Genomic DNA, 16,374 nt, shown 5'->3' with positions numbered 1-16,374 from the left:
CTTTCTTCATCACTGTTTTGCAACCAACCGTTTCAGGCTTTCTTTATTTACTTGTACCATGTGCCTTAGTTTGTGATTCTTCATTTATACTTGGCTTCCCACTTTGTACATGCATATTATTAATGTGTGACCATCAATAAATGCAATCCTTTCATCTGCTCCAGTGTTCTAATTTTCTCAATTCATCATTTTGCACGTTTTCATTCTTTATTATTCAGTTTTTCCTTGTTTTTATTTATTTTTATTTATTTTTCTCTATTTATTCTGACCAATACATTAATTTATATTGCAATGTTTTGTTTTTTTGTTTTTTTTCATTGTTTACCATTTTTCTCATTGGCACATTTATTTTATTTTCTGTTGCACACATGCTTTATACCACAGTTTTCTCTGTTGCAATCACTTATCCTGGCCCTCATTTTTCCTTCTCTCTTTATGTCATTTGCCCATTGCTGTATTCCAGCTACTAGCCGGTTAAATTCCTTTCCCCTGCTCCTGAGCTATGCCCCATCACCTCCCCCTCCTGGTCACTGTGTGAGTTCATTCAACTCACACAGGCCACTGAGCTAGTATGGGCAGAGAGGTCTTCCCTTACTACATCTATGGCCTCATCAGCTGATTTCCGTTTCCTTCCCTTTCTTGTGTGACACACCAGTACACACTGACCACTAATTCATTAGGTATTTAAGACTTGCATTAACAATTCACTTCACTTCCCCTGACGAAGAGTGCTGTTCATGTCGATACGCGTGGGGCCTTGCTCTCCCTGGCTCCTTGATCCTCTGTCCAGCTGCACTCATGTGTCCAGGATGATTTTATTGTCTGCTGTTCCTCCACACCTCCAGCTCCTACAGTGCTGGGTGGATTGCAGGCTCATTTTGGCATTGCTTTACGTTTGTTCTGTTTTAATCTCCAGGTATGATCCTGTTCTTTCTACCATTGAGTTATTCTGGTTCTTCTCATGTGACAGCACTGTCTGCTTAACTTCAGCATTAACTCATTCATGCTTAGCCATGGGAGCTGCTTGAGTATCACCACTATTTAAGTGGCACTCATATTTGGAGGGACCTCATTGTGTTTGCATTTTGGTTGCAGGGAACTTTTGGGGACAGTTTCAAATAGATTGTGATTGTATACTTTCATAACTTGTCATTCATGTTCAGGATTAATTATTATTTCTCCATTTTTTTGATAATTACATGTTACAATCCAGGGTCCAGGGGCCATCTGTTTATTGCATTGCATTTATTGCCTGTGATTATTATGTCACGCATGGGGGGAACTCTGCTTTGGTTTTAAGTATGTTTTAAACTGTTATTGCTAATAAAGTTTTGCCTTTTTACATAGTATTGTGGTGTGCATTCCCTACAGTGGTACTTTTTCTTGTGTTGTCCATTTTGCCTGCCACTGGCATTGCACCAGCTTATAAATAGACCAACCCTCATCAGTAGTGCACCTAGGCTTCATTATTGTTCAGCGTCGTGCAGGCCAGCGTACGCCATCTCCTCCCGCCAGCAGCGGGGACCAGAGAGGGAGCGGAACGAGCAGTGTGTGCCCGGTGACTACAGAGAGAAGGTGCAGTGTGAAAGTGACCACCAGAGAGAAGCTGTGAGCCAGTCGTTGTCGGCTCTTGAGTCTTGGCACGAACAGGCAGTGCGCAGCATGATGAGGAAAGTGCAGCACGCCCAGTAGCGACCAGAGAATAAGGTACCGTATGCTCCATGTCCATGAGTACAGTACATGTGCCACATAAGAGTGACCAATGTGATAAAACACTCCGGGATCGCCTTTGCTGGGGTCAAAGGTCACGTGCGTTCAGCATGAAACTCAGGCGCAGAGCTGGGATTCGTGTATAACTGACCCTGTGTCAGGTTTATTAACGGTGAAAGCAATGCAAAAGGAAATAAAACATAAAACAAATCCTTGCCTGTCCGGCACTAACTAAACAATGGACAACCTAACTACCAACTGGCGGGCTTCTCCCGTCCAGCCAAACCACAGTTGCAGTGGGCACTGCTTCCACTCACGTGTGTCTCTCACACAGACAGGCTCTCTGTGTTCCCAGGCTGAGACACTCACACAACCACCTGGCATCCTTTTATATCCACCTCCCATTATTCATTAGCAAGCAGGTGCGATACTGACCAGACTAGGCCACATAGGAAAGGAATCTGGGCGAGATATACCTGCCCTCATCCACTATTCCCACATGATTCTCACATATCCCCCCCCCCTCTGCTCAGACCACTCTGGTCAAGCAATGACACCCGCCCAACAGTGCACTCGGGACAGGGCATCTGCATTCCCCATCTGTACCCCTGGGCGGTGCTCCACCGTAAAAGTGTAGGCCTGCAGGGCAAGGAACCACCGGGTCACCCGACTATTCCGTTCCTTGTTCAAGTGCATCCACTTGAGAGGGGCATGGTCAGTGATCAGCCTGAACTTTCGGCCCACCAGGTAATATTTGAGGGCCTCTAGAGCCCACTTAATGGCGAGGCACTCTTTTTCCAAGACTGCATACCTTTGCTCGTGTTTATTCAGCTTCCTGCTGAGATAGAGGACTGGGTGTTCCACTCCGTCCCTCACTTGTGAGAGTACGGCCCCGATACCGGTATCCGAGGCATCCGTTTGTACCACAAACTCGCTGCGGAAGTCCGGAGTCACCAGTACGGGCTGAGAGCAAAGTGCCCGTTTTAGGCCATGGAATGCTTCTTCAGCCGCTAAACTCCATTTAATCATGACGGAGTCTTTCCCTTTTGTAAGATCCGTCAGGGGGGTAGCGTTGGCTGCAAAATTGGGTATGAACCGGCGATAATAGCCGGCGATCCCCAGGAAGGCTTGCACCTGCTTCTTGTTGACAGGTTGTGGCCAGTCCTGAAGCGCCTGAATCTTATCAACCTGGGGTTTAACAACACCCCTCCCAATTACATACCCCAAATACCGGGCTTCTTCTAGCCCGATGTGACATTTCTTGGGGTTCGCGGTTAGACCTGCCTCCCACAGGTCGTCAATCACAGCTTGTACTTTCTGGAGATGAGTCTCCCAGTCCAAGCTGTAAATGACAATGTCATCCAAATAGGCCGAAGCGTACCGCCTATGTGGCCTCAAGACTCGATCCATCAATCTCTGGAAGGTCGCCGGTGCCCCATGCAGTCCAAACGGCATATACACATACTGAAATAAACCTTCCGGCGTGACAAATGCCGTCTTTTCTCTGGCAGCCTCAGCCAGAGGGATCTGCCAATACCCCTTTGTTAGATCTAGGGTCGTAATATACCGGGCTTTTCCTAACCGATCTATTAACTCGTCGACCCGGGGCATAGGATAGGCATCAAATTTTGAGACCGCATTCAGTTTCCTGAAGTCATTGCAGAACCGGATGGTGCCGTCCGGTTTAGGAATTAGCACAATCAGGCTGGACCACGCACTGTGCGATTCCTCAATGACTCCTAACACTAACATTGCCTTCACTTCTCGGGAAACGGCTTCACGGCGCGCTTCCGGGATTCGGTAGGGCTTTACGTGAACTGTGACACCAGGTTCCGTTACGATGTCATGTTTCATTAGCATAGTCTGCCCGGGTTTTTCTGAGAAAAACTTTTGGTTGTGAAGTAGAAACTGCCTGACCTCAGTCTTTTGCCGCTCCGAGAGAGTCTCTGCAACCCATACCTCCGGTACAGTATGCGAGCAGACAGGACGGGCCAGCTCCGCTGACAAGGCAGACCAATCCTTCCAGGGCTTTATCAGATTTACATGATAAATCTGTTCAGGTTTCCGTTTACCTGCCTGGTATACTTTGTAGTTTACTTCACCAACTCTTTCCTTGATCTCAAAGGGGCCCTGCCACTTTGCCAGGAACTTACTGTCCACCGTGGGGACCAGGATCAACACCCTATCTCCGGGTGCAAACGTACGGATCTTGGCGCCCCTATCATAGATTCTTTTTTGGGCTCCTTGAGCCCGTATCATGTGTTCTTTGACGATAGGCATAACAGCCGCAATACGGTCCTGCATTTGTGTGACGTGATCTATCACTGTTTTAAACGGAGTGACCTGACCCTCCCAGGTTTCTTTTGCAACGTCTAACAGTCCGCGAGGACGTCGGGCGTACAATAACTCGAAAGGCGAGAATCCCGTGGAAGACTGGGGTACTTCCCTGATGGCAAAAAGCAAATACGGAAGTAAATAGTCCCAGTTCTTCCCATCCTTGTCTATCACCTTTCTCAGCATCTGCTTCAGAGTTTTATTGAACCGTTCCACCAACCCGTCTGTTTGAGGGTGATACACGGATGTGCGTAACGGTTCGATTTGTAACAATCGGCAGAGCTCCTTCATTATCCTGGACATAAAGGGGGACCCCTGGTCGGTGAGTATCTGTTTTGGTATACCAACCCGACTAAACACATGCACCAGTTCCTTGGCAATCGTCTTGGTGGCCGTGTTACGCAAAGGGATGGCCTCCGGGTAACGAGTGGCATAATCCAAGATGACCAGGATATGTTGGTGTCCACGTGCAGACCGTGGAAGGGGCCCAACTAAATCCATCCCAATCCTCTCAAACGGGACTTCAATAATAGGTAGGGGTACCAAAGGGCTACAGAACCGGGGCTTAGGTGCAGAAGCTTGGCAGTCAGGACAAGACTCACAATATACACGAATATCGTGATGCATGCCTGGCCAAACAAAACAGTGTAATATCCTTTCGGTGGTTTTCTGGACTCCCAGGTGACCTCCCATCACATGTCCGTGGGCCAGGTCCAGCACCTGCCGCCGGTAGGGTTTTGGCACGACTAATAGTTGCACCGTATCTTCCCCCTTTTTCTCTATCTGATAGAGTAAATCATTCTCCAGAACCATGTAAGGATATGCCAGCCTAGAGCCAGGTTCTACGGGTACCCCATTTATCACTTTTACATTTGTCCTAGCCTGAGAAAGGGTAGTATCCTTTATTTGATCGCTTTGGAAGTCATCTTTCTGAACTTCTAAATCCGGCAAACGGGGAGGTGGACGGCTGTCGGCCTCCTCCTCTTCCCCGGTCTCCTCCGTATCACCCGCCATGACTGAAAACGGGAACTGCAGGTCATTTCCCACAGACTCTTCCCCCGAGTCTTCCAGGGAGACCTCTTCCCGGGGTTCGGGACCCACACGCGCCCTGGGAGAAGAATTATGTACACTATTACCCGAGGGCATCAACTGATTCTCCCACAATTGCCAGAAGTGGGGAAAATCCCGGCCCAGGATAACATCATGCAATAACGCCGGGATGAGTCCCACTTTATGTTGCACAGACCCATAGGAAGTAGTAATGCATATGACCGTGGTGAGGTACGAACAGGTGTCTCCATGCACACACGTTACAGAAAATTTGTCTGATGGTCCAGTCGGGGCTGACACCAGACTGGCCTTCACCAGAGTCACCACACTTCCCGAGTCTAACAATGCCACCACATTTTTGCCATCAACAATTAAATCACACAAGTGTTTTTCCACATCCTTTTGACCGGCATTCACACTCACCACCCGTGCAACCATAGACATGCGGTTTTTAGAGTCTGTGACGTCGCACTGCATGGGTTCAGTAGTGACCGGACAGTTCGCAGCAATATGTCCCATCTCTTGGCAGTGGAAACACCTAACGGGCCCCTTGCTTAGACCATAGTTCGTTACTCTCGGCCTCGCAGTGCGGGCAGTCCCGTTTTCCTCCCCCACTGTCTTAGGGATTTTTCCATCTCCCCTACTCCCTGGAACAGTCTTACCGGTTCCACGTGGAGATGATGAAGAACGAGGTGGGGTAGCGTCGTCTCGGAGTCCTTCCGCCATGGAGTAACGTTCAACCAGATCCACCAGTTGATCTGCCGTCGTAGGATTTCCATGGCTTACCCACTTTCTCAGGGCTGGCGGTAGAGCTCTCAGGTACTTGTCCATGACGACTCTCTGGATTATCTCTGGCGCCGTCAGCACCTCGGGTTGTAGCCACTTCTTCGTCACGTGGATCAGGTCGAACATCTGTGACCACGGTGGTTTATCCGGCTGATAAGTCCATTGATGCACTCTCTGTGCACGGACAGCGGTCGTCACTCCCAGCCGGGCCAAGATCTCGGCTTTCAATTTGTCAAAGTCCTGCACGGCTTCAGGCTCTAAGTCATAATAAGCCTTTTGGGTCTCACCGGAAAGAAACGGGGCAATCAGGCCGGCCCATCGTGCCTTCGGCCATTTTTCTCGCACCGCCGTCCGTTCAAACGTGGTCAGGTATGCCTCGACGTCATCTTCGGTCATCATTTTCTGCCAGTACTGACTCACGTGAATCACTCTCGACTCAGCTTCCAGGTTAAGCTCAGGTAAGCTTGCCAAGCGCTGCGCCACCTGCTGGAGAAGCGAACGATCGGTAACTGTCATGTCCACCAACTCCTTCAGCTGGGCCATCATCACCCGATTAGATTCTTGCTGGACGGCGGTGGACTGTACCAGCGCTTTCACCACGTCCTCCATGCTCATGCTTGCAACGTGATGCCCGCATTCTCCACCACAATGTGATAAAACACTCCGGGATCGCCTTTGCTGGGGTCAAAGGTCACGTGTGTTCAGCATGAAACTCAGGCGCAGAGCTGGGATTCGTGTATAACTGACCCTGTCTCAGGTTTATTAACGGTGAAAGCAATGCAAAAGGAAATAAAACATAAAACAAATCCTTGCCTGTCCGGCACTAACTAAACAATGGACAACCTAACTACCAACTGGCGGGCTTCTCCCGTCCAGCCAAACCACAGTTGCAGTGGGCACTGCTTCCACTCACGTGTGTCTCTCACACAGACAGGCTCTCTGTGTTCCCAGGCTGAGACACTCACACAACCACCTGGCATCCTTTTATATCCACCTCCCATTATTCATTAGCAAGCAGGTGCGATACTGACCAGACTAGGCCACATAGGAAAGGAATCTGGGCGAGATATACCTGCCCTCATCCACTATTCCCACATGATTCTCACACCACATACGGGACTGACACTTGCACCCTGACATTGCAAGAGAATATTTGCCCAGACACCTGCGTCCTGACTTCATTAGTGTCTATTTTCAGAGCCACATTGGGCTCGTACAGGACTGTGGCTCTCACTCTTGCCAGCCACCTCAACATATGGACTAGGCTCAGCGGAAGGTACCGGAGACCATCCTCTGCCGCCGGAAGACGGGACATTAAGGCTCACAGGACCCCTTTGGAAAAGACACCACGCCAGCTGTTACCAGCGCCATTGTGTTCTCAGCAGGAGTTAGAGTTGGCGGAACTCCTGACACAAGTGCTTCACAAGAACTGCTGTTATCTGAACAGTCATTCTTCTACTAACAATATCCTCTGTCATCTAAGCTGTTAAATCCCCTGCTTAACCCTTTACCTCCCAACATCCTTTTCCATTTATACTGTTTAACCCTTTACCTCCCTGCATGGAGTATTCCCCTGTTATTAAACATGTTAACCCTTGCTCTGCCTCCTGTCCGTCACTGCATACCGCGTTCCAGCGATTTCTACATATATATGTCATATATCATGTCTCCCAATTTAATGCAGGCTCTGGCACTGAGCCCACATCTTTTCAGGCACATGACAACTGATTTTATCCACCCACGGCTGTCAACATGTGAAATGTCGTTGTCAATCTCTGACAGCAACATTTAACATTATCACACCCAAAGCACATCACTAACTCCGCCAATCGACACCCCTGTCACATGATTGTGGTGTGCTGATGAGTTGGCATGACAACCAGGGGTCTGCAGGAGACCTGCCTGATGCCCCTGTAAAAATAGGCTCTGTGACTTTAACAGTCCCTCCTTCAGAATTTAAACAAGTTGTGTCTCCTTATGTGTCACACAACACATGGCCAGCAAGGGTTGTAAAAGGTTACAATGACATTTCACAATGTCATTGTGAATGCATTAGTATTGGTTGGAAAGCAATGTTAAAGTTTAAAAGTGCTTCAAAAACACTGCGCATGAACATAGCCCAAGTAGAGGAGGAACATTTTGGTCTGGGGTTATTTATTTTGCCTTATATATATTGTAAGTCATTAACCTGGAAAGGATGTACCTTAACATATTTCCCAGCAAAATCCGTTTTGGCTTCGTTTTGGTATGTTTTTTGGTGCACCGGTAACAATGGCATGAAACTCTGAAAACATTTCTTAAAGCTGTGAACTAGGACTCAGAAATACTTCCAGGGATGATCCCCATGATGTCTCCGTGTCATTTGAGCAGCGTTTCCATCATTTTCAGACGTTTTTAAAGCCTAAAAGGACCCCCGGGGGGATCATGGTAAAAATGCTCGGGTCTCCCATAGACTTACATTGGGCTCGTTGTTCTGTCCGAATACCCGAGTATTCCAATTTGCTCAACCCGAACAAAGAGCACCCGAGCATTTTAGTGCTCGCCCATCACTAGATACAACTAAATAAAATAGGAATGGTTGGTGATATCAACTTCCTGTTTGTGGTACATTAGTATATGGGAGGGGGAAACTTTTCAAGATGGGTGGTGACCATGGTGGCCATTTTGAAGTGTGTTGCTATCAGTGTGTCCAGAGTGGGAGAAGAGTGTTGCATTGATAATCCAACACAATGGGCAGCACTTTGAAAACATTTTATAAGTGGTCATAAACTTGTAAATAACTCATGAAAGAAAAAAGTTACGTTAAAACCAAGCACACCTTTTTTTTCTTGTGAAATTCTCAATAAGTTTGATGTGTCACATGACCCTCTTCCCATTGAAAAAAATAAAGTTGGATCAAAAATGGTCGACTTCAAAATGGCCACCATGGTCACCACCCATCTTGAAAAGTTTCCCCCCTCCCATATACTAATGTGCCACAAACAGGAAGTTGATATCACCAACCATTCTCATTTTATTTAGGTGTATCCATATAAATGACCCACCCGGTATATACAGTATACCTGAGGTTTCTTTGCATATTCTGAAACTTTAGAAACAGTCCAACACATAGTGACGGGATGCCAAATGCAAGCAGGGGCAGGGTATACCAAACGCAACAACCAAGGTATCAGGATTTGTATACAGAAACATCTGCACAGCATATGGACTAAGTGCCCCTAAGTCTAGGTAGGAGACCCCAGAGAAGGTGGTGAAGAGTTAAAGGGCTAAAATCTTGTGGGACTTCAAGATCCTGATGGATATGCAGGTGTTGGCTAACCAACCAGACATTGTGATAGTAGACAAGGATCAGAAGACAGCAATGATAATAGATGTGGCAGTGCCAAGTGATAGCAACATCAGAAAGAAGGATTATGAGAAGCTGGAGAAATACCAGGGCCTCATAGAAGAGATGTGGAACGTGAAGGCAACAGTGATTCCAGTGGTGATAGGAGCACTCGGATCAGTGACCCCTAAGTTGGAAGAATGGCTACAGTTATAATATAGTTATAGTATTGTAATAAAGGATTTGTAAAGCATGTTGGGTACTCATGGAATTCATGAAAAAGTGTCTGGATTTGTTCATTGAGTCTAACAAGACAAGAAATACAATTCATATCCAAAGCATGCACTTTAAAACTATGATCCTTATTCCCAATATATACACAAGATAAGATGCTTAACATGAGTCTTCAGCCAACACTCGGCTCGCAATCGTAGATATGTGCTGGGAATTAAGATCATTGCATGAAAGCTGACTAAGCTGCTGGAAATCAACCATATAGAGTGTCATTTTGGCTTATGTTTGTTCTGTTTTTGTTTTAGATCCTAAAAATAGGCAATAAAAAAAAATCACTTTTCATTTTAATATTTTTTTAGATCCATTAAATGTATACCAACTGTATAACTTTTTAATCAGCACACTTAACGGTTCATTAGAAAAAGTTATACAGTTTCTAGTCGGCCAAGTTGGAACATATTCTTCATTCTTCTTAAGAGTACACAGCTGACTATAACAATGCTTTATTAACATACTGCTATCCAAGTTTAAGAAAGATATACAATTTCCTTACCTTATTTCTCCTATCATAATGCAAAGAACATCTTCAGGGATATAACAGATGGACGATGAAGTAACCTATGGATCTGTCAAGAAGAACAGGAATTTACACGTGTATGCATAAAACAAATTAAAATGAAAAAGCCTCACACACAAGAACACCTGAAGACAAAGAAGAGCCCGAGGACATCACATGAACTGTGCAGCTGTGAAATTTAACCCTGTATCTCATAACTCCCATCAGGACAGACAAATGGAACATGACACCCTTTCTAAGAATAAAATGTAAAAGTCGGAATCTTAAAGAATTAACGATTTCTTGTAGCAAATCGTGTATAAAAATAGTGTATAATTCTCCAGTCTGAAAGGAAAATGAGCTACACAGAACAAAGAAAAATGTTTGAAAATACAAAACATGAGCAAATACTGACCTGTGTAATAAGGAGAGAGGATGTATGATGATCTGATACTGCAGTAAAGTTCTACTGAGGAGACAAATGGGTATTATAGCCAGCAAATGCTGCATCAGAGTCCCATAGGAGAACAGAAAGAAGAAAGTACTGATACAGATATCATGGGTGGGTGGGTCGTGTCTAGAGAAATGGGGAAGGGTCAAACCTACACATCCTTAAGCATTAAAAACACATGGCTTCAGAATGAGTAGTAAACCCCCACACTCCGGGCAAATGACATGAGATGAAAAGATAATATATGTACTTTACATAAAGGTTATGCATATACAGTATATATACTGTATAAGTAGAGTATATTGTGGATATAGTTTTATCCACCCATTTGAAGACCACATAAGGAAATTTAAAGAGTTAGATAGATTGACTCAGCAAGTATTGTCCCTTTTTATACATCCGTTCACTCAGTGTATAGTGCAATGTGAGTGTTACACACGTTGTTATGGAACCACTGTGCCACAGTCTGGGGAGAGCATGGAGGGGCGTAGCTAAGCAATCACCTGACTCTTCGCTAGAGCTCCTGAGGGTGGGATTAGACTTTGCTCCAGTTGCACGCCAGGTGCTATTCCAGGATGGACACACGGAGCTGTGGCAGGGCCAGCCAATAACTGGTTAACGAGATGGAACAGCACAAGCAGTAGAGTAACAGAAACATGGGATGGCCACAGAATATGGGATCACAGATGTAGGCTCTCAGGTGCAAGTACAGACTGGGCAGGTAAGGGGCATAAGTACAGGTCAGATAGATCGGGATCGGGAATAGGAACAGGCAGGACAGATTCGGGAATGGGTATAGCAGGGTGGACTGGGAAAAGAACAGAGAAGATCAGATCAGGAGCACGGGGACCTTACAACTAACTAGCAGGAAACACTAGAATATCTACAGTTGCTAATGCACCTCCTAATAGGCTATATTCAGGACGCCTCCCAGCTATTGCTGGGGATGTTTATAGCAGGGCACATGCTGTCCCTTTAAGACTCAGGTAGCGTGCGCACCCTAAACCCAAATCCAGGAGTCCTGCGGGCCTACCAGCCCCCAGTTGTCAGCTTTTGCTTGGCTGGTTGTCAAAAATGGGGGGGCCACACACCTTTTTTTGTTGTTTATTTAAATAGTTAAAAAATATGGAGTGGAGATCCCTCTATTCTTTGATAACCAGCCTTGCTAAAGCTGACAGCTGAGTGTTGCCGCCCACAGCTGTCAGTAATGCCCCTCCAAAACTAAAAACATCAGCTCTCAGCTGCCCCAGAAATGGTGCATCTATAAGATTCGCCAAATTTGGCACTTAGCCTCACTTTTCCCACTTACCCTGGTGCAGGGTATGAAAATTATGGGGGACCCTACTCTATTTTCTTGTTTATTTTTTTATTCATTAACATATACCATAAAATACACACCCAATGTAACCTAAGTTTACAACCTTCAGGTGTTCCCGCAGCTGTAAATTTCAGTAACCTTAAAATGTTTCTCAAAGTTTCATATGATGTTTCTGAGTCACGCAGCTGCCGAGAGACCCTATGGATTTGAACACACATGAGTTAAAGCAACTGGGTCTCACAGTAGCTCCAGTGCCGGACTGTTGAAAGCCGGAGTGCCGAGTGCCGGACTCGTGGATATTCATCAATCCAGCACTGGCACTTGCAAAGCAAGAGAAATAGCTAGTATATACTCAGGTGACCTTACTATTCTTGTTGACAATTAAAAAAGTAATTGAAAAGAACCAAGTTGGGGTCACCAGAAATTTTCATGATTAACAGGGAAAGCCAACAGCTGTGGGCTGATGTTAATATTCTGGGAAAAAGACAATATTCATAAAGGTTTGCAGGCTATTAGTATCAGCTCACAGCTATATACTTAGCCTTTCTTGGTTATAAAAATGGGGGACCCCCAAAAAAATTACATGGGGTTTCCCTGTATTTCTGATTGCCAACCAGGCAAAACTGACAGCTGCGGGCTACAACCCTCAGCTGTCAGCTTCAGAAAGGCTCCATATCAAGAATAGAAGGCTCATATTAACATAGTTAGCAAGGCTGAAAAAGACATTTGTCCATCCGGTTCAGGGTCCCAATGTCATATTTTTTAATTATTTAAATATAAAAAATGGTGTGGGGTCCCCTCCATTTTCGACAACCAGCTTGTTAGGCGTCGGATTCCTGGCACTGCACAGCAGGAATCCAGAGCCAGACATCCTGCGGTCTCTCATTCTCCTCCGACCACTCAGACTCCTGCTCAGCAATCACGGTGCGCCAGGCATTCCCCTCAGACTCGTTCTGTGAGCCTGGATGTTGCTGCCACCTCTGGTGCAGCAATGGTAGCGCAACCTGCTTTGCAGGGAACTGCTCCAGAGGCTAAGTCCTCGTGCCGTGCTACTGGGCATGCCCGCAACTTGTCCTCTCAGTGGAGAGCAGGGGTCACATGTGCAGGTCCTATGTCGGATCTGATTGGTCCTTCCCAAAGTACTGGAAGGTCCCGGAAGCGCATGACTATAAAAAGCCCGCATGGCGGCTCGGCCATGCGATAGTGTAGCATATTATTCTGTGTGTGTATGGTGATGGATGTATGGACTGGTGTCTGACTCATTATGAAACCCCTACCCTCTGATATTACGAGTGGTGACCGAGTGTGAATAGTCAGCTCCAGGGTTGTGGCAAGCTACACGCCACTTGCTCCACACCTACACTAGCATCCGTCGGCGCCCGGTCCTCGGCGCCGACGCTTGCGGCTTTTCTCTGCCGCTGCGCTGTAGTAACAGCAACTATGGGTGTTCGCGGCTGCGATGCCACACGCAGGCCTCTGTGATGCTAACAGGGCCTGTGCCTTTGCTTTAGTGTTCTCCAAGCGACTCTGTGTTTGTACGGAGTCGCCCTTAGCGTTCGGGTGACGTTAACCCGAGCGCAGTCCCGCACCTACTTGGTGCATCTGCCATTGTTCAGCAGCGGTCTTGTCACCTACCGCACGGTGGACCCCGGGCGGCAAACGCACCTACTATTTTTTATATTTGGTGTGTTCCGCCGACCCTAACATTACACTAGCGCCAGGGTCTGGCTGGCAATGGCAGACGTGCAGCAGCTGCAGCGCTACATTCGGCAGCTGGAGAGCAGGTTGGCGACTATTGAGAGCACCAACTCAGCTGCGAATGCTGCGCTAGCTGCTGCTCAGACAGTCGCTGAGGCTGTCACACGTGCGCCCACACTTTTGCCCTTGCCGACAATGTCTCGCCTCCCGCTCCCCGATAAGTTTTCGGGTGATAGTGCCTCCTGTAGGGGATTCGTTAGTCAGTGCTCCATTCAGCTGGAGTTGCTGGCTGCACGGTTTCCTACAGAGCGGGCTAAGGTGGGATTTATTGTCTCCCTGTTGTCTGGCCGGGCATTACAGTGGGCCACGCCATTGTGGGAACATGATGATCCCGTGGTACAGGGAGCTGCTCAGTTCCTCGCGGCTCTGAAGCAAGTCTTCTTGGGACCACGGGTCACACACGATACGGCTCTCCAACTGTTATCCTTAACACAAGGGTCACTTTCGGTTGGCCATCATGCTGACCAGTTTCGGACACTGGCTTCCGAGTTAGAGTGGCCGGACAAAGTGTTGGTCCCGGTGTTTTGGAGAGGCCTGGCTGAGCACGTAAAAGATGCTCTAGCTACTAGGGAAATTCCCACAAGTCTGGAGGAGTTGATCGCCGTTTCCACCCGCATTGATCTCCGCTTCACGGAGCGCGGGTTGGAACGAGCGCAATCCAGACGTAGGGTTAATTTGGCTCCCACCTTTACCGAGCCTCTGATATATCCCACACAGGAGCTCCCTTCCTCTGAGCCTATGGAGGTGTCTTGCACCGGCACTAAGTCGCGTCCGATGCGAAGCTCTGTACGCTGTTATCAGTGCCGACAGTTTGGCCACTCGGCTGGCACATGCCCTCAGCGGCCGAAAAGACGACCACTTTCAGTGGCCGTAGGTGGTGGTCAATCCAAGGTGGGACCCTTTTCACCCAAACCGGTGTTCCGGGGTACGTTAGATAGTGGGTCCTCCACCTGGGAGGCAGAGATCACCCTGGATTCCGGGGCCGAGGGGAACTTTATGTCCTCGACTTTTGCCCAGAGACACGCTATCCCTCTGGTGTTACTCTCCCAACCTCTGACCATTAGGGTGGTAAATGGGGCACCGTTACCATCTCAGGTGACCCATCAGACAGCCCCACTCGGACTCTCTATTTCACCCTCACATCAGGAGACTCTGTCCCTGCTTATTATGCCCAATGGCATCGATCAGGTGCTCCTCGGAGTTCCCTGGCTTCGTTGCCACTCCCCTCATATTGACTGGGCTTCGGGGAGGATACTGGGCTGGGGCAAGGACTGTGAGGGAAGGTGCCTGAGGGGCAGCGTTCAGGTGGCTTCCACTGAAGTGCCTGCGGATCTCTCCGCGCTCCCCAAACCCTACCACCAGTACGCGGACGTCTTCTCTAAGAAGTCTGCAGAGACGCTCCCGCCGCACCGTTCCTATGATTGCCCGATTGACCTCCTGCCAGGCACAGAGCCTCCCTGAGGCTGTGTTTACCCCTTATCACTCCCTGAGACGGAGGCTATGTCCCAATATATCCGGGAGAACCTGGCTAGGGGTTTCATCAGAAAATCTATGTCACTGGCTGGTGCAGGGTTCTTCTTCGTACAGAAGAAGAACGGAGAGTTACAACCCTGCATTGACTACCGAGGTCTCAATGCTATCACGGTTAAAAACAAATACCCCCTACCGTTGATCTCGGAGTTATTTGACAGGTTGCGGGGGGCCCGGATCTTTACTAAATTAGATCTGCGGGGTGCATGCAACCTGATCCGCATTCGCGAAGGAGACGAATGGAAGACAGCTTTTAATACCAGGGATGGCCATTACGAATACCTGGTTATGCCCTTTGTAATGCGCCAGCTGTCTTCCAAGATTTTGTGAACGACGTCTTCCGCGACATGCTCTCTACCTCAGTGGTGGTCTATCTGGATGACATACTCATCTTTTCGCCAGATTTGACCACCCACCGGAGAGACGTCTGCAGGGTCTTCGACCGTCTGCGGGCGAACTCGATATTTGCCAAGCTGGAGAAGTGCCAGTTTGAGCAGGAGTCCTTGCCGTTCCTGGGCTATATCATCTCGGCCCAGGGGCTGGCCATGGATCCTGCCAAACTGCAAGCAGTAATGGACTGGCAGGAACCCCATTCCCTCAAAGCGGTGCAGCGCTTTTTGGGGTTCGTGAATTACTACCGCCAGTTCATACCACACTTTTCCACACTGGTGGCTCCTTTGGTTGCTCTCACCAAGAAAGGAGCTAACCCCAATGCTTGGTCAGAACATGTCTCCAAGGCCTTCTCGGCTATAAAATCACATTTTGCTGGCGCTCCCATATTACATTGTCCCGATGTGGATAAGCCGTTTATCCTTGAGGTAGACGCTTCTTCCGTCAGTGCAGGAGCAGTCCTTTATCAAAAGGATGCTCAAGGTCGGAAGCATCCCTGCTTCTTCTATTCCAAGACCTTCTCACCGGCGGAGAAAAATTACTCCATCGGTGACAGGGAGCTGCTAGCCATGAAGTTGGCTTTTTCTGAGTGGAGACATCTCCTGGATGGAGCCCGGTTTCCCTTTCAGGTATATACGGACCATAAAAACCTGGTCTATCTACAGACGGCCCAACGCCTGAATTCCCGTCAGGCCAGGCGGTCGCTCTTTTTTTCCCGATTCCGCTTCACCCTCCACTACCTCTCTGGAGAGAAGAACGTCCGTGCGGATGCTCTCTCACGTTCAGTGGTCGCAGCGGAAGAAGGAGAAGCTGAGCCTCGGTTAATTCTCCCGCCGGAGAGTTTTACGACCGTGGCTCCAGTTGCTCTCGAGTCGGTACCACCGGGCAAGACCTTGGTGCCTCCTCAGCTACGGCCGGAGGTCCTCGCCTGG

General features: G+C 48.0%; 1 protein-coding gene across 1 annotated transcript in view; it reads right to left on the bottom strand.

Annotated features, from left to right (window-relative positions):
• Positions 1 to 10,521, bottom strand: part of LOC141084511 (collagen alpha-4(VI) chain-like) — a 376,083-nt gene extending 365,562 nt beyond the window's left edge. Inside the window, exons 1-2 of the mRNA XM_073569263.1 lie at positions 10,411 to 10,521; positions 9,993 to 10,065 (exon numbers count right to left, since the gene is read on the bottom strand). Coding sequence (XP_073425364.1) covers positions 9,993 to 10,009 — 17 coding nt within the window. The 5' untranslated portion in view covers positions 10,010 to 10,065; positions 10,411 to 10,521. The remainder of the gene's footprint in view (positions 1 to 9,992; positions 10,066 to 10,410) is intronic.
• Positions 10,522 to 16,374: the final 5,853 nt, after the last annotated feature.

Source organism: Dendrobates tinctorius, unplaced genomic scaffold, assembly GCF_039654945.1.
Source record: "Dendrobates tinctorius isolate UK_male_01 unplaced genomic scaffold, ASM3965494v1 ptg000005l, whole genome shotgun sequence".
Taxonomy (NCBI): Eukaryota; Metazoa; Chordata; class Amphibia; order Anura; family Dendrobatidae; genus Dendrobates; species Dendrobates tinctorius.
The sequence above is the reverse complement of the archived record's forward strand: the minus strand, read 5'-3'. Positions and strand labels throughout refer to the sequence as shown.